The 17,784-nt window shown below is 37.7% G+C and overlaps 3 protein-coding genes and 1 pseudogene across 13 annotated transcripts in view; all 4 read right to left on the bottom strand.

The window, feature by feature from the left end:
- LOC116129717 (ethylene-responsive transcription factor ERF114-like) lies at window positions 1-4,248 on the bottom strand (the record flags this gene model as incomplete). Its single annotated transcript, XM_031415433.1, is given in 5 exon segments — window positions 1-46; window positions 3,530-3,644; window positions 3,682-3,839; window positions 3,841-3,948; window positions 4,139-4,248. Coding segments are annotated over 5 exon segments (537 nt in total), but the record flags the coding sequence as incomplete, so codon positions are not given.
- A 4,262-nt stretch (window positions 4,249-8,510) lies between these two features.
- LOC116129718 lies at window positions 8,511-12,640 on the bottom strand (annotated as a pseudogene).
- A 715-nt stretch (window positions 12,641-13,355) lies between these two features.
- Window positions 13,356-14,103, bottom strand: LOC116129768. The gene is made up of 3 exons (XM_031415504.1): window positions 13,783-14,103; window positions 13,650-13,713; window positions 13,356-13,562 (listed from the first exon to the last, which is right to left on the bottom strand). Exons 1-3 carry the CDS (start codon window positions 14,065-14,067, stop codon window positions 13,393-13,395), a joined length of 519 nt encoding a protein of 172 aa, XP_031271364.1. The 5' UTR covers window positions 14,068-14,103; the 3' UTR covers window positions 13,356-13,392.
- Window positions 14,104-14,821: 718 nt separating this feature from the next.
- Window positions 14,822-17,784, bottom strand: part of LOC116129753 (potassium transporter 2-like) — a 9,271-nt gene continuing 6,308 nt past the window's right edge. For all 11 annotated transcript variants that reach the window (XM_031415479.1, XM_031415478.1, XM_031415483.1 and 8 more), the window contains exons 6-10: window positions 17,466-17,726; window positions 17,060-17,112; window positions 16,821-16,938; window positions 16,410-16,664; window positions 14,822-16,113 (exon numbers count right to left, since the gene is read on the bottom strand). In XM_031415479.1, the coding sequence (XP_031271339.1) occupies window positions 14,993-16,113; window positions 16,410-16,664; window positions 16,821-16,938; window positions 17,060-17,112; window positions 17,466-17,726 (1,808 nt within the window). In that variant the 3' untranslated portion in view covers window positions 14,822-14,992. The remainder of the gene's footprint in view (window positions 16,114-16,409; window positions 16,665-16,820; window positions 16,939-17,059; window positions 17,113-17,465; window positions 17,727-17,784) is intronic.

The following is a 17,784-nucleotide window of genomic DNA, read 5'->3' on the forward strand; positions in this document are numbered from 1 at the left end:
ATCATCGTTCTCGTCTAAAAACGGAGAAACTGATGAGCTTTCTCGTGTATTCTCAACTCAAGTCGAACCGTCAATGTCAACTGTACGGAAAAAGATGTCCTAAATTTGAAGGATTTTTATTTAAGTGGGTCAACCCGAAATATAGCCCAATTAAACCAAGTCAGGCCATGTGGAGATTCCATCGTATTAATTTTAATATAAAAAATATACATTGGCACTAGAGCTCAACTCGAGCCCGAGCAACCCATGGACCCCTCGTTTGCAGGCCTAATTGGGACTAGTTTGCCTTATTTTTACACGGTTAATTCAGTGATTGCATACGTTGTTGATTGCTGGTTATCAAATGTGTATCGTATCGTGTATCAAATCTATTTTTGAATCATTATCGCGTATTGTATCATATCGTAAGATACGTCTTTTTTAAAAAAATTAATAAAATAATTAAAATTTTCTAAAAATTAATATAATCCCCAAGATTAATTAAGAATTTATAGCATTATTGACTTTAAATTATGGTATTACATAATCAAAATTACACAAAATTCCAAGATCAATGTCATACTATATCTCCACTTATATTATTATTATCATGTAAAATGGGCAATACATATCCCTCTTTACTTTCTCCATGAAAATAGGTAATTTGGACAAGTTTTAGTGAATCGGGTTGGTGACCCGGTTTCGACCCGACTTTTTTTTTGGACATTTGACCCAATTAATAAAGTCGTATCAATTTATATCGATATTTTTAAGGATACGTATCGTATCGTAGGATACGTATCAACGTATCGAATGGTTTAGGATACATCTTCTGATACATATCGTTGGCGACCTGTATCAAATCGTATCGTATGATACGTATCGGGTATTGTAGATACTAACACCATGGTTGATTGTACATCAGCAGTATTAGTTAGAACAAGCGTTAAAATCCTTTAGGTTTAATAACATTAATCCCATCATAAGAAAGGGCTTTAGTAAAGAATAGCCAAAGCAATTTATCATAGTAATTAGTGATTGTAATCAACTCCATTTATACACAGACCCATTAAATTTTCAGATGATCCGCACCATCCCACACGGGGCTATATATCATCTGGTAAAATAATCGACTGATGAGCAAAGTTACTTACACTAGAAGTGCCCTCAAGTTAGAATCCTTGGACAGGATCCCCAAAAAATAGACTATGCATTAATATCTACGAAGAAGAAAGATAACACCCAAGGGCAATTTTCTATTGTCTGGTAAGGCCTTTCAAACTTGCACATCAAAAGACTACTTAAACATTACCTACAACCATCGTTTTTATATCCCAATACCCAAGATAAGCTATTGGCGAAGACTTTTCTTCTTACCATCTTCTTGACACTGGGAGAACTTTCAAAATCATGATCTGCAACCTGCCATTAACACAGTATGTCAGTCAGGTAAAGTAAAAATCACATAGATTACAAACTGCAGGACTCAATCATCAATCATTATTCACGGTTCAATTAGCAGTTCACGCATGTGCCAATGATGGTCCAGCGAAATATAAGCAATCAACGTATATGCTCATACTTAACTTTGTTGATACGTGATTTTGACACCAATGAAACGCACGTGTGAAATGTTGAGTTGGCCCAAAACACCACGTGAATGGAAAGGAAAATCATAGTAAATACATTGGAAAGAGTTTAAAGTGGTTCGGATGTTAAGGAAGTTAATCCTACTCCACTGATGTTTTTTTAATGATAAGGGTCAGTCGTTTTAAACAATTGACTTTACACTGATGATACAAGGTAACAAAGATTGTCTATTCTAGAAAGAGAGAGAGAGATTGGTCAGGATAAATAGTGCGAATCCCCTTATAAGAAGGAAGCTCTCATTTTAGAGTGAGATGCCTTAAGATAATTGATCACTGAATCTGTAAGTTGGTGGGATGTGTAGGCTGCACCAGAATGCCAGTAAACTCTTCCCAATGTTGACCTTTCGCACTTAACTAGTGACACGTCAGCCCTATTTCCCCGGGCATACCATAATAATATTTAGAGCCTTTCAATTTTTTGTTGAATGTTCCCCTGTTGTTGTAAGTGCAGAAGGTTAATCAAAACTATGAGCCAAAAAAATCGAAATGATAAAGAAAGAAAGTCCCACCATATCCACGTGGTCAGAACTCGAGCATCATCATCCATCCTTCGGCGCTTCTCTCCCTGTTGGGATGTCCCATCCATGCACCGATTCATCATTACTTCAGATAAAGTTTCAGTCCACGAATTATGTCCTGGAACCTACAAACAAGAAAAAGGAAACCCCCATAGATCGTGAGGCAAATCAAATTTCTTGTATTTCAATATTTCTATGTACAATATTTCTCCATGGAAACAAAGAAAATAACTTCATTCACAATCAAGCATATATGTTGCCAAGAATAGCAAATATTCCCACTCATCTCCACCGAGTAATACCAACAGATCAATAACCGCAATATCCATGACATCCTAAACAAGAAGGTATAAACGAGACTAACCGGAATGCAGTACACAAACGACGTTCCCAGACTCGTATATCAGGTGAATCAAGTGAAGAAGTCATAGGATACTGAAAATCCATGAACTGTTTGTCCTCCATACAGAACCATCCTACAAAATAACAACAACAAATCTTTTTTAGTAAATAAATATGATCAAAGTGGCAATAGAATGCTATCATCAAACGCAAATACTACCTATAAGCACCCGCATAGAACTCATTTCCCAACATATCTTGTATCATTCCCTAAAGCGAACCAGGTATGGGGCTGAACCCATCTCATAGTTTCGGATTAGAATCGCAACCTACACATAGTAATACTAAAATCAAAATTCAGCTCTCCAAATTCATCAAACATTAATTTTAGGGATACTGTTATAAAACACCCTGCTTTTTAATCAAATATACGGCAAAAACTGGGTGTATTACAATCAAAAGGTCAAAAAAGGATGTCATTATCTTTTTAGTGGGGACTGGGTTCACAAGTACGGAAGCGACGTCGTCTTTGCTTATAATTGTTGAAGCTGTAACACTTTTAGGTATTGGCAATCCAATCGAAGGCCGATTTGTTAGCCATCTGTCCCATGCCGAGGAAAGACCAATTGCCAGCATTTTAAATGGAGTGGTAGCCAGTGAAATCTGCAAATACTCTCCAGTGTTGGAACATAGCCTTGATTGTACCACTTGGCTTCACTAAGTATGCTTCAACCACTGTCTTCATCTGGTGCTCCATAAATATTAAATTCAATGAAGACCGCCTTATAATAAAATTAAGGTGATTAAATATAGAAATGGCTTGCCTCTTCTACTGCATAATCCTACAATATGATCTCCCCAATCTATTAAATAGTTTTCTCATTCCATGCACAGCACATTAAAAATTATGACCATCATGTAAAGATTTATGCTTTAGCTTATGTTCTGAAAGTGTAAAAACAGTTTTTTATGTCAAAATATGGAACATATCTAATAAATAGAACTTTAAATCCCATAAAACGTTGTGCATTTTGTTCTCCACCATAGAAACCAGGTGGGATAGCATAATTCACTTCACTATCGCCTCCCGGAAGAGCTTGCGAATAATGTAAAAGATTGGGTATGTTTGTTGGATGAAGAGGCGGACGAGAAGGAGCTGGAAACAATGACCGATTCGAAACTTGTGTAGTTACCGCATGCCGATGCGGTTGATGCAGTGGTGAGGTAACCTAATTCTGACCTGCCTTGAACTCTTTCAGGGAAGTTAAGCTTAGCTTTGCTTCCTTTGAACCTGAGTGCCGCTTCATCGTACGCGAGTGCAGAGGCTTCAGCCGTATCGAAAGTCCCTAGCTGCTTTCTTTGGATCCCGAATCTCGGCGGCCCATTTACCCCACGGTCTTTGACGAACTCCTCTATAGTGTCTTCTCCTTACATTACCTTTTACAAGCACGTTTAGCTTAGTTTTTGTATACAATGAAACGAAATCAAACTACAATAACACATTTACGTTTCATTGTAGTAAAATGGATGAAAGTATATGAGTTTGGGGGGAAAAAAAAAACAAAAAGCGTAAACATTACTTAATCTTATAGGAAACCAACAAATCGAAAGAAATATTATCCTCGTTCTCTAGAGGCGCAGATTGAAGATTGATCTTGTTGACCGGCGTTGGAGTGAGAGGTGTTAATTAAAGGGTTTTGATAAATTGATAGTGGGTTGTTTTCGGTACTTCCGATTACTTGAGCAAGTGCTGAAACCATAACCGAATTATCTTGCTGGATCTAACTGAGTAGCTGGAAAATGGGATCTTCCTCTTTTTCCTGCGATTCATCGGACGGAAGGGCCCATTTTCCCATGTCTTGGATCCACTTTATATACTTGTTCTTACACCCTACAAATTGTGCTATAGCTACAACTTCTTTAATGCAATTCACTTTGAGCGTACACATATGATTTTGACGAGTGGTAACTTGTTAGCTGATATATGGGTGCTTATTGTTGGTTGTCGACTACTTCAGTATTAATGGGTAATGGAGACGCACTTTGGGGTCAGGCTGGCCGCATCAGCGGCGGGTGCCCCGCTTCCCTGTGAGCGGGCGGGGGTCGCGGGGTAGCGCCCCTGAGCCCATAGGCGGTTTTGGGCTTTTCCATGTATACTGCTGTAGATTTCTTTTAATTTTTTAATTTCCTTTTTGGGTTGGCTTAGGAATAAGAATCCTTTGTAAAACTAGGTTTAATCTTTTAAACCTAGTATATAAACATACTTTTCTCTTGTTATGTGTGTGAAAGCAATTCATTCATTGTAACGAGAGATGTGTAGGCATATTTGCAATAATATTGACTCGCTGGACGTAGCCCTATTGATAAACAGGATAAATCCGCGTATTTTTTTTTCTTTGTTTACTGTTTATTTTGTTTTACTATTTTATTTTGTTCATATTGTTGTCTCTATTTCGTTGACTTATAAGGAGCTGGAACAATGACTGGATTCGAACTTGTGTAGTTACCGCATGCCGCTGCTGCTGTGAGTCGTGAGGTAACTAATTCTGACCTCCTTCAACTCTTTCAGGGAAGTTAGCTTAGCTTTGCTTCCTTTGAACCTGAGGTGCCGCTCAATCGTACGCTAGTGCAGCGGCTTCAGCCGTATCGAACAGTCCTTAGTTTGTTTACCTAGCCCATACCCTAGCTGCTTTCTTGATCCCGAATCTCGGCCCCATTACCCCACGTCTTTGCGAACTCCTCTATAGTGTCTTCTCCTCATCAAAACGCAAAATACTACCTTATAAGCAGCCGCATAGAACTCATTTCCCACTATCTTGTATCATTCCACGAAAGCCAACCAAGGTATGGGGCTGAACCCATCTCATAGTTGTCGGATTAAGAATCGGACCTACCATAGTAATACAAGTAAATCAATAATTCAGCTCTCCAAATTTATCAAACAATTAATTTTAGGGATACTGTGATAAACACCCTGCTTTTTAATCAATATCCGGCAAAAACTGCATGCAGTAATAATTTCATCTATAAATGTGAACCTACCATACGCAAGAATTTGTAAGCGTTGGCCAAAGAATTTTCTATTATTTTACTCTCGAATCCATTTTTCTATTTACCATTCGCTACTATGTCAACCAAAACCCTAGCTTTCCAGCGCATCTCCATCTGCCCAGTTAAAAAGAAGGGCCATCGGCAATAAAGCTATGTTGCCCTGGTTATGATGGAAATCACTTCATCTGGTAATGGTGCTCAGGGAGGAGTGAACTGTCTCGAAGATGCCCTTAAACATTTTCATAATACTTTCCACCCCCGTCTACAACGCCAACATCACTCCGCGATTATCGCGCGACGGGCGTTGCATGATGAACAATCCGTGGCGCCAGTAGTTTCAAACGGTAATATGGCAAACTTCTCTTGGATATGATCGGATCATTATTTCCCTGGTGGACGGCCTGCTTTCGTCAACGTAACGGGCATCTTGCTCTGATCTTCCCCGTTGTAGAATTATATCTTTTTATTTATTAATAAAGCTGACGGCAGCAATATGTGGCCTGTAATGTATGGGGTTTAGGGTTCAGTGGTGGCGTGGTGAGTCAAGTTCGGGTCGGTGGCATCGGCGGTGTGTTTGGGGATCAATTGTGGCCAGATATCTTCAATGATACTCATCGTACGTTGTCAAAATAAATTGTTTATGTTCAGTTTTTAGACATATTAATGATACTCCATCATAACTGTATTGATTTTTATTTTATCTGTTTGAGATTTGAAATTTGAGATGAATATCTTATTCTTAAAAAAGGGGTTTGTGATAATTTATCAAGTTTTTATAATATTTATTTTGATTAAGAGAGAGCCCTGTACTCTTGAAGAGATACTCTTGGAATAACTGAAAAGGGAGATTAATTAGTGTTAACCAAACAGCTTCAATCTTGATCTTTAATATGCGATAAAATATCATGCCCCGTTCACTTTGGACCAAAATTTAGGCAAAAAGCTTTCATGTGATTGAAAAATTGCCAGCTTTTTGTTTGTGTTTTGAAAGTAATTCTGATAGGTTTCATTGGTCATCAGAAGTTTAAACATAATGAAAGCACCTAGAGATCGATATTGATATGTGATGCCTGGGCTGAGAGGAAGTGGAGGAGCATTTCATGGCAGTCCTCCATGTTATGTGTTTCTTTCTGAATGAAATTAATTACCTCACCTTTCAGTTAGATGGCTGCTATTTGCTTCTTTATTTTGGTATTATTCTATATAAATTTGGGCAACACAAATGCCTGAACTGTTGTCATTAATTATGTCTTTGTTAGTTACTGAATAGTAAGACATTTAAGTGAACTACATAACTGACTAGTTTGTACAAAAAAATCATCCTTTCCAGAAAAAAATTCAGGAAGGGGAGGAAGCGTGAAAGCTTTGCTAGTTGTGCTGGGCGCGTCCTAATGGAAGCTGTGCGATCCATAATAAACATACCTGGCCAAAGATAACAAGCAAATCTCAGGCAAAGGATATAAAACTAAGAAAAGAATGCATTATGTAATTAATGTACCAAAGTTGAGAACAAAATAGCTGAAGCAGTGAACTGAAATTTGAATTATCGATATTGGGAAGTTTATTATATGCAAGATTTCAAGATTTGTTTTGAAAGACAGTATACTAAATTTTCATATGGTCATAATATTTGGCTCTAAACTTTGGAACAAACTTTTTTTTCTTTTCTCTCTACTAGGGAAGGAGGTAGGAAGAGAGAAGACATTAATTATTCTGCAAAGTATAACCACATGCCTAACACATCCTTGAGAAATTATTGAACAGCAACGTATAAAATCAAATACATTACAGCACAGAATCTAACCATAGAGGTAGCATACTGTTAAGTTAGTTTGTACAGCAAGAATAAAACAGCAGTAAAGCATTTATCTGGGCAAACAATCTTCTTCTACTAACAGAGCTTGCAACAGTCATGGCAATAACAGTCCTTTCTGCAATTCAGCAAAGATGGTTGACCAGTAAGATTGGGATAGGTATCAAATATACAACAAACAAATGCATTTCAATAAGAGAAAGAGAAAAAAAATATAAGGAAAGATGATCACCAAAATCTGGTGACAATCTCAATTCAATATGCCAATCTTTCATTGTTAACCAGTAATACAGTGACAATGATTTGAACTTAAAAACAATAATGTATGCTTGATATAATATAATGATCTTCCTTAACTTTTCAGTCAAAATACAAGTCAGAGGTGGTTTAAAAACCCAAAATACATTTCTGAGAGCAGAGGCTGCTTTACCTGCAAATAGAAGAATGAGGAACACTGCACTCACCACAGGAATAAAGACACATACAACAGATACGTTGAGGAGAGTATAAGCCAGACTGCCAGAGTCCCATCTAGGATTAGCCCCAAGACGAGGCTTCAGATTTAAACATGATGTTTTAGTGAAATTCAGATTTTTCCACAAAAAGAAGAAACCATTACCATTCAATGCAATTAGTTATCAGTAGGCATCAACAGAAACCAAAAACACTAAGTGGAAACAACAAGAAATATATGTTATATATAATAACTACTTATGGGAGTAACCGTCCATGGTCAACTGTACGGAAAAAAGATGTCCAAATTTAGGATTTTTATTTAAGTGGGTCAGCCCGAAATATAAGCCCAATTTAACCAAGTCAGGCCATGTGGATGGATTCCATCGTATTAATTTAATATAAAAAATATAACATTGGCACTAGAGCTCAACTCGAGCCGAGCAACTGTGGACGCCTCGTTGCAGGCCTAATTGGGAATAGTTTTTCAGGTTTAATTCAGGATTGCATAGGTAGTTAATTGTACATCAGCACTATTAGTTAGAACAAGCATTAAAATCCTTTAGGTTAATAAGCTTTAAAGAATACCAAAGAAGGAAAAAAAAAAATTTTCATAGTAATTAGTGATTGTACATCAACTCCAATTATACACAGACCCATTAAATTTTCAGAGATCCGCCACCACCACAGGTTATAATCATCTGGTCAATAATCGACTGATGAGAATGTACTTAGTCTCTCCATTCTCAGCCTCTCCATTCCTTTACCAACTGCCAATGTTGCAATGTCAAAGTTGTCTCTCCAACTTGCAGACATCAGGCGCCCCATTGTCACCAATCTGTAAATGCAATATTTGTTATGTTCAATTAAACAAAAATCCGCTCCAAGTTTAAAACACTTTATAATTTGACAATAATATCACATAATAACAGCTTGTAAGTTATTAAACCTGCTCAAATCTTTGCTGTTAGGCTTCTATTTGTTTGCCTTGCTGCAACCAATCTTTTCCACCACCTGGAGTACACCGTGTCATGTTATAGGTTTATAACTTAGATGCTCGAGAAAATTTATCTGAAGAAATGCAGGCTACATATTTTGCATACCTGCTGCATTTCTGATTCAATAGAATGTGGCAATGATCTAACGGTAGCCAAGTACCATCCCAAGCTTCTACGTTTCTATAGGCACAACTTCAAAGGAACCCTGTGAGAAGGCTGAAAAGGTAAACCAAATCACGCAGGACAATGTTTGATTTCCCTTCGAAAATATAAGCAACTGGACATCAGCAGTCATTTCCATCTTGTATTACTCAAAGTCGTACTCCACCTGAACATATTTCAACCACAATCTAGTTCAAGAATCACTCACCTGATGCACAACTTAGTAAAAAAATAACAGTTCAAAAGATCTTGCTTGCAAATAAAAGGCAAAGATAATATTTACCTTTTGAAATTCCTAGCTGTTTCAGTAACCTTGCATCTCAACCCCAGTGGAGTTGAGGGTCCCTGCTTCCAACCGGGTTTCGTCAATGATCAGTGTGAGCCCTCAGCTCTGTAGATCTCCATGTATTAATCTGGTCATTAAATACGATGTCAACGCAGGTATTAAAAAACCTTCTAGTTGGAAATGTCAAGATTTCACTAGATAGAGGCATACTGTTTCATAGTTACAAATTATAAATCTGATTACCTGTTGTTTGATAATCCTCTTGGGGGCAAGTGAGCAGTGTTAAGATACTCCACAGTAAGGGGTACGTAATGTGTGAATGGTAAGAATTCTGGAAAGCAAGTCTAAGCTGATTGCCAACACAGACACACTTTCTTTGCTTAAACAGTGAGATTCAGAGAAAGGTTTCCCCACAGCAAATTGTCTGCTTAGCATGTACCTGCTTGACAAAAAAACATTCCATTACTCACAAGTGTATCAAGAAAGAAATGGTAACACACTTATTAATGAATAGAGATAAAATCTTGGCAAGCATGTTAGAACTGAACCAAGATCATCATAGAACAATTTACCTTGGAAAGCATGTAACAACTGAAATGAGGCTGCTATCCCATCATTCCCAAGATAGCTGTAAGATGCTTCAACAGGGATTCCCTTATCTCTTTCACCAATGGGCTTCGGCGTGCAGGATCAAAGATTAGAACATGGATCAATCATGAGAGAAAATGAACTTTTGGAATCCTAACTAAAAGAACATATGTCAGACACAAGGTAGATTGACAACTCCATAATCAGAAGGATAAACAGGCTAAGACAGCAAATAATCACCTCCATCATGGGTGAGTCTTAAAAAGTCGTGAACATCAAGCTTCCTGTGAATAAGACAATGAAGATGTGGTACCTGAAAGAAAAAGATAGAAACTGATTCAATACTGACTTACTTTCAACAAGATAAAATAAATTATGCACTTTATTACTACCAATAAATATTATGTGAGTTTCATAATGCTTATCAAATGCTTTTCTAAAATTTAAAACAATATGAAGGATTTTGATCATGAAAAGTGATGGACCAATGTCAAGCATAGACGTAAAAATTGTAGGATTGCAAAAGTGGCCAATATATGAATTATATTAGAAACTTACTATAAAATACTACAGAAAATTCTAAGGGAGCTGAAATTTAGAGATTGATGACTGCTAAAACATATCTACAAAAATGACAGAAAGAATCTTTGTTCATCAAATGACAATGTTTAGTGGCTCGAATAGTACCCCTACCTTGTCAAGGGGCGAATGAACCAACTCATCTTCAAAGAAACCATTTAGAACTCATTATTATCATCTTATCCACATAACATCTGAATTCAACGTGAGTACACCACAAACTCAAACATCATTAAGCTTCAACTCATTCTCTGGACAGTCATAAATCTGCATCATCAATTTTGACTTTCATCATTAAGGAGAAAAAAGGAGCAGCTTTGGTTACATAGTTCAAACTGGAAGGCTTATTATTTAAACAAGAAGAGGAGTCATTTTTACCTTTACAGACAAGGAAGAGAATTTCTGTCAATATCTGGAACTGTACTTACACTAAATGCCCTCAAGTTTAGAATCCTTGGACAGTGAAGAGAGAAGCAACCCCAGTCTCCTCTATAAAGGTAAAAGAGATAATTAGCATACAGGATCCCCAAAAATATACTATGATTAATATTCTACGAAGAGAAAGAAACCCCAAGGGCAATTTTCTATTGTCGGTAAGCCTTTCAAACTTAGCACATCAAAAGACATACTTAAACTTACTACAACATCGTTTTATATCCCAATACACAGAGAAAAGCTATGGGTGAGACTTTTCTTCTTACCATCTTCTTGACACTGGGGAACTTTCAAAATCATGATCTGCAACCTCCATTAACACAGTAGTCAGTCAGGTAAAGTAAGAATCACATAGATTACAAACTGCAGGACTCAATCATCAATCATTATTCAGGTTCAATTACAGTTCACGCTATGTGCCAATGATGGTCCATGAAATAAGCAATCACATATTTCTCATACTTAATTATTAGAACCATTTCCATTTTTTTGTTGAATTTTTACCCTTGTTGTTGTAAGTGCAGAAGTTAATCAAAACTGAGCCAATAAAATCAAAATGATAAAGAAAGTCCACCATATCCACGTGGTCAGAGCATCATCATCCATCCTTTGGCGCTTCTCTCCCTGTGGGATGTGCCATCCGGCACATTCACCATTACTTCAGATAAGTTTCAGTCCACAATTCTGTCCTGGAACCCTACAAACAAAGAAAAAGGAAACACCCCATAGATCGTGAGGCAAATCAAATTCTTGTATTTCAAATATGTTCTATGTAACAATATTTTCTCATGGAAACAAAGAAGAATATACATTCCATTCACAATCAACATTTGTTGACAAGAAAGCAAATATTCCTACCATCTCTACTGAGTATACCAACAGATCATAACCGCAATATCCATGACATCCTAAACAAGAAGGTATAAACAGACTAACCGGATGCAGTACAACAAACGACGTTCCCAGACTCGTATATCAGTGAATCAAGTGAAGAATGTCATGGATACTGAGAAAAATCCATGAACTTGTTTGTCCTCCATACAGAACCATCCTACATAATAACACACACCAAATCTTTAGTAGAAATAAATATTATCAAATGGCAATAGAATGCTACATCAAACGCAAAATACTACCTTATAAGCACCCGCATAGACTCATTTCCCAACATATCTTGTATCATTCCACGAAAGCGAACCAAGGTATTGGGCTGAACCCTCTCATAGTTGTCGGGATTAAGAATCGGAACCTACACATAGTAATACAAGTAAAATCAAATAATTCAGCTCTCCAAATTTATCAAACAATTAATTTTAGGGATACTGTTATAAAACACCCCGCTTTTTAATCAAATATACGGCAAAAAGTTTCAATTTTTTTTCTTCGAGCACCCTTACAGAGGGGACTTATATAATAAAAATATTGACAAATAAATAAAAAAATTTATCCACATATTATTAACGCAAATCTCAGGTCCCTTAGTTCGGTTTCCCTTAAAATCCCTAGTGATCTAGCGTGAAGAGGTCTGTTGATTTGTTTAATTCATCCAGGCAGCGTTAGAAAGCAATTAAATTTATTGAAGCGAATCAGTTAATAAAAAAACAAGGTCTAGGATTTACATGGGAGAGGCCGCCTTTATCGAAGAGAAATTGACGGAAAAGTTCGAGAGCGCCCCAATCTTTGCCGTCCAAAGAAGCTGGATCGGATCCTGACGCGATCGCCTTCTCGAAGGTCAATCGGACGGCTCCCAGTGGGTTCGCCAGACAATCGTACAGTGGTCCGACCATTTTGATACTCACCTCTGCGCAACTGTGGAGTGTGAGAAACTGTGGCGCCAACCTTCATAAGTATGAGAAGGTTTTCGCGCCAAATATATGTAGGATTCCCGCCAGTTTAGTAGGTGGGCCTACGCCCAACGGCTGTTACTATAGTTTAGGGCTAAATAAAATCCAGGCCCATTAATATTTCGGTCCGGGCTACTCATGAAGGCCCAAATTTGATGGGCTTGGCCCCGATATATCGCCGGAAACATAGGCTTACCGATTTTAAAACCATCAATGATTAGTGAACCTGCAGTTCTATTTGCAACTACTTTGGAAATATTATCCTAATGTTATTTCTTTCTCGTATTTCAAATATTTCGTATAGAACCCAACAAGCTATTGAGTGTTCTTTAAATGGTTACAATAACCACGAAAATGTTAATAAATTCCAGTAACAACAATCATCTTTTTGATTGGTACCGCAATGGCCATAGATTTTTTTTTTTTTTTTTTTTTAAATTGATTGATCGTTAAATTAAATTGTAAAATATGATGACTAGGGATAGTTGCTTCAAAGTTTGACTTATACATAGAAACCCATGGGCCCTTTGAGCCGGTTTGAGAGAATGGATGGGCCGGGTGAAAGGCCCATGGGTATCTCAAACTTCTTGATGATACCCACACCACAAGAAGAAGAGTTGTAAATTTATAAATGGAATTGGAATCATTACACAGAATTCTGATGTATAATGTATTAATAACAAAATCAATGGCCTTCATCCTGAGAATAGTCTGGTAAAAAAGTTTCCAGAGTTGGCTTTCTCCAAACAAGCAACATGAACATATCTTCCAAACTTGTCCAGTTGCCTTGCTTCACCCCTTGTATCTTTCTTGCAGACCTTGCAGGTCTTGTCAACCCACCCTTCTTCTACATATTGCCCATCCACTGTTCATAACAAAAGAAAAAGATTAATAATCACTTTGGAAATTAATAAACAACTACTAATTCAAAAACTAAGTTAAAAGTCTGTACCATCAATGTAGGATTTGAAGAAGTCCTTATATGTCCCTCCAATTTTCCTTCTAAGAGCCCCATACTGCATAAACAGAAATAGAGTTTTATGAACTGCATAACATATTGTTAGAATTAAATGAACTTAAGAAACCTGCTCCTTGCTCATCTTGCCGCCGGACTTGGTGGTTTCTCTGGCGTCTTCAAGAAGCTGAGCATCCTCTTGAGATCTTACTTGAGAAAAATCAAGAGCTTCAGTTACACTGCTAAACAACGATTGCTTACTCTTCTTCTCAGGCTCTTCTTCCTTCTTGGCTGAAACCCTGAAACTGGAGACCTTGCTAAGCCTGAAGTTAGACTTAGACAAGTTATGTTTAACCCCAACTTGTGAAGTGAAACCATTAGGTGAAAGTGACAAATGAAGAGCCCTGAGTCCCATATTTACTTCTATGATTCTGAGCACACGAAGGCAGCCATTGAAACTTGGTCTTGTTATATATATATTAGTGTGCATGTGTGTCTTTTTTTGCCCAGTTGGACCACTGAATTGCAGACAAGTGGATGTTGCCACTCTAAACCTGGTGGTTGGTGTACGACTACGTGGCCTATTGCCAGACTATTATATTTGAGAGGAGGACGCATTTTGTTTTTGTTGTTGGGTCAATAGTATTTGAGAAATATCTTGATAGAAACATTCATGGTTAGGGGAAAAGAGGTGTACGTTTTTGTAGTTCAGCTAAAGATAACAGTACTTCCCAGTAACATTTTAGGGGATAGTTAACATTTTTGTGGAGATTTGTTGGTCAGCCTTTAAATTATGATCCGAAGATTGTTAACCGCTTGTTAACTTATAACTTATCAAGTAAGGTAATATAATCCCGCTTAACCAGTGGTCTAGTGATCAACTAAGACTCTTGGATATATTATTCAATAGATCCTGAGTTTGATCCACTTGAATTGTTAATAAGGGTAGTTTTTGAAGAGATTTACTCGGCTATCAACTTTAAGGCCCACTAGACTGCTAATAGAGATGGTCATTGAGAAGATTTACCTAGCTGTCAACTTCAAGGCCCAAGAGATTAGTTAAAGTGAAGGCAAACTAGTCCGAACACTCTCGATCACCCAAAAAAAAAAATCATCCCGCTTCTTTGTAATTAACAAGATTAGGTTAATGACATACTAATAGAAGTATGGAAAGATGAAAGATTTTTACACTTCTATATACGATAGTAATTTCAGTCTCCCATATCATCATATATGTGGTTACATATTCATCGTGCTATTTCTAGGAACCTTGTTAACCTACACATCTCGCTTAGTTTAGTTCATCTCTATAAGCAGGTGAAGCTACTTGCATGAGAAATTTACACAACATAGACCATGCCAACTTCTAGTAAAGATACCGGCGGTACCTTCAGTGCTACATCTGGTCCCCTGCAGTTTCTCCTCAAGAAATTATACCCAAAGTTAATGGCCAATCTCTTCAGGAATGATGACCCTTGTTTTGCTTTAACATGTGAGTGTCCAAGTATAAATGCAGTACCAGCTTGTTGAGCTGCAAACAGGTCTTCTAGCTCTTCTCGCAACTGTACATTTATCTCAGAATGTGCATCTGTATCAGACTCGTCATCGATAGCAAATCTTACTCTTCTCTGAACTACGTTAACAGGTTGCATCTCGATAACATCTGTCACGCTTTCTACTGAAGTAAAACCACCTGAGACACTTGCTGGCTGCAATGTCTCCTCAATTTCGTAAGCTGGTATGCCAGCAAATGGCACCGTTCCAATCACAGCCAATCTGTAATCACTTGATGATTCATTCGATCGAGCTGTACCATCCTCAATACATGAATTGGTCTCATCAGTTTTATACCAGTCATAGCGGATGAAATCAGCCAGCCTATCAACTAATTCAGATTCAAATGAATCAACATCCTGATGCACATCACGGTATCCATATCGAACGATGCAGCGGTAAGACCGATGACCTGGAGGACCTACACGGCCCACAAGATACCGCTCAGCAGGAGGCACATAAGGAACAGGTACAGATTTTACGCACACAAAAACAAGGATACGATGGAAGGCTGGCAGGTTGGTAACGAAGCGGGAGAAGTTAGCAGGTATGCCAGAGGTGAGATCAGTGAAAACCAAACCAATGCCAGGAACTCGAGCAATTCCCAAGCTTGGACCCAGGGCTAGAAGCCATTCTAGTGATACTTTGTTGTGGAGATCATATTCATACTTCTCAATGGTGGCATACTGCCAAACAAACATGATGGTGGTGAGGAAGAGAGCTAGGAGGATGGGAAGCCAGGCACCCTCCCGGAATTTGGTTAATGAAGCTGAGAAGTAAAGCAATTCAACGAAACCAAAAAAGAGTAGAAAAGCAAGCGCTAATATAGGGGGCTTGTGCCAACAAAGGATAATGACCAAGGAAGTGAGGCATGTGGTAACTAGCATCACTGTCATCACAGCTAATCCTGCAATAAATAACAGCAAAGTTATAACACTTCAACCTGATGAAATTTATTCAATTACTTTTCTCTTCTTCTAACTTAAATGTTTTGAAAGAAGCCTCATTAATTTTAAACACATAAGCAAAGGACAAGCTTAATATTATTCCAAAAAACCAGTTTTCATAGTCAGGGCAATGGTGGTAGGCTTTCCCAAAAATCTAGACACAAGTTTGTCATAGCTTGACGGAAAACAATTTAAAAATTGCCTTCAATGAAGTGGTAAAATTATAATTGTCAGAACCATATACTCGGTAACTTACCCGATGCATTTCCCATGTGTTTTGTGTCTCTAAATCCTATGGTCACAGCAATACACAAGACCATGAGCATCCAATTGATTTCAGGAATATATATCTGCCCGTGTATCTTGTCAGAGGTGTGAACAACCTTGACTCTTGGGAAGCAGCCAAGTGATTGGCTTTGGTTAATGATAGAGAATGTTCCGCTTATTATTGCTTGGCTTCCAACAACTGAAGCAAGAATGGCTATTATAAGCACTGGCCACCTTACACTTTCTGCACCCAAAAACTTAAAGCCATCATATTTTTCTCAACCACAGATGGATAAATGTCCCAGTTAATCACACAATTATCGGTTGCCATGCAGCTTGTACAGATTACATTCATAAGTATCATTGCTTTCACTTTTAGAGAACAGTGACAAAGGAATACCTGGAACCGAGACATAGAAACTGATCTCGTAACTAGATTGATGATGGTGTGACAAGTAAGCAGCTTGCCCCATATACGCCAATATAAGTGCAGGATAAACCAGAAGGGTGAAAGCAATCTACAGCACAGAACAGAGTCAGAATCATTAATACGCAGCTTGGACTTAACCAGACAAGACACTGCTAGCAACAAAAGTTTAAAAATCAAAAGTTCTCATCCAAAATCATTGTCAGGAGTACCTGGATTGCAACATAAGAGAAGTGGCCAAGATCAGCAAACATAGCCTCTGAGCCTGCAGATACAAACATAACATTTAGCATCCTCGTTTATTGAACTACATAAAGTCAAGAAAATTTTCAAAAGCTCTAAGTCCTAGTAAATTTTCCATCAGGTTTTATTCCTGATTTACAATTTGTAAGCTGGTTTACCATCACCTTACATAGTTGGCAAATACATAACACATGACCCTTATTTCCTGCATTAACCCGGTTATTAACAAATGTGACTACCATACATGCATCAATGCAGCAAAAGTAACTGGCAACTGCTTGTTGATGTTGCTCAGAGTTTAATTCTTTGACAGATATGTTTATATCTATGTCACTATATGAGAATTTACTGTACTTGCATTTTTTCCAAACTTACCTGTAATGCACAACAATATTCCACCCAAAGACATCCACCCTCCTTTCCTTGTCTTCTTCAGGAACTTGAACATGTAATATGGAGAAAGGGCTTCATATATTCGAGGGTTCCAGTGTAAAATATTATATAGGCCAAGGGCACTTATGCAAAGTAGCCATATCAACACAACCGGTGCAAACAGAAACCCAACCCGATGTGTGCCATAGTGTTGAAGTGCAAAAAGGCACACTATGATGATGCAAGTAATTGGAACCACCGCATCTGCAAATGAGGACGTCAAAACTCATGATTAATTATAACCACTACATTGTTGCACATT

Source organism: Pistacia vera, unplaced genomic scaffold (assembly GCF_008641045.1).
Source record: "Pistacia vera cultivar Batoury unplaced genomic scaffold, PisVer_v2 Contig213, whole genome shotgun sequence".
In the NCBI taxonomy this organism is placed as follows: Eukaryota; Viridiplantae; Streptophyta; class Magnoliopsida; order Sapindales; family Anacardiaceae; genus Pistacia; species Pistacia vera.

What these genes read in the sequence shown, in the direction of transcription:
- LOC116129768 (XM_031415504.1), bottom strand. Translation starts at nt 14,067, where the DNA reads ATGGGACTCAGGGCTCTTCATTTGTCACTTTCACCTAATGGTTTCACT. An exon ending in GCAAGATGAGCAAGGAGCAG is followed by an intron (nt 13,714 to 13,782) that starts GTTTCTTAAGTT and finishes CTGTTTATGCAG; the next exon opens with TATGGGGCTCTTAGAAGGAA. An exon ending in CTTCAAATCCTACATTGATG is followed by an intron (nt 13,563 to 13,649) that starts GTACAGACTTTT and finishes TGTTATGAACAG; the next exon opens with TGGATGGGCAATATGTAGAA.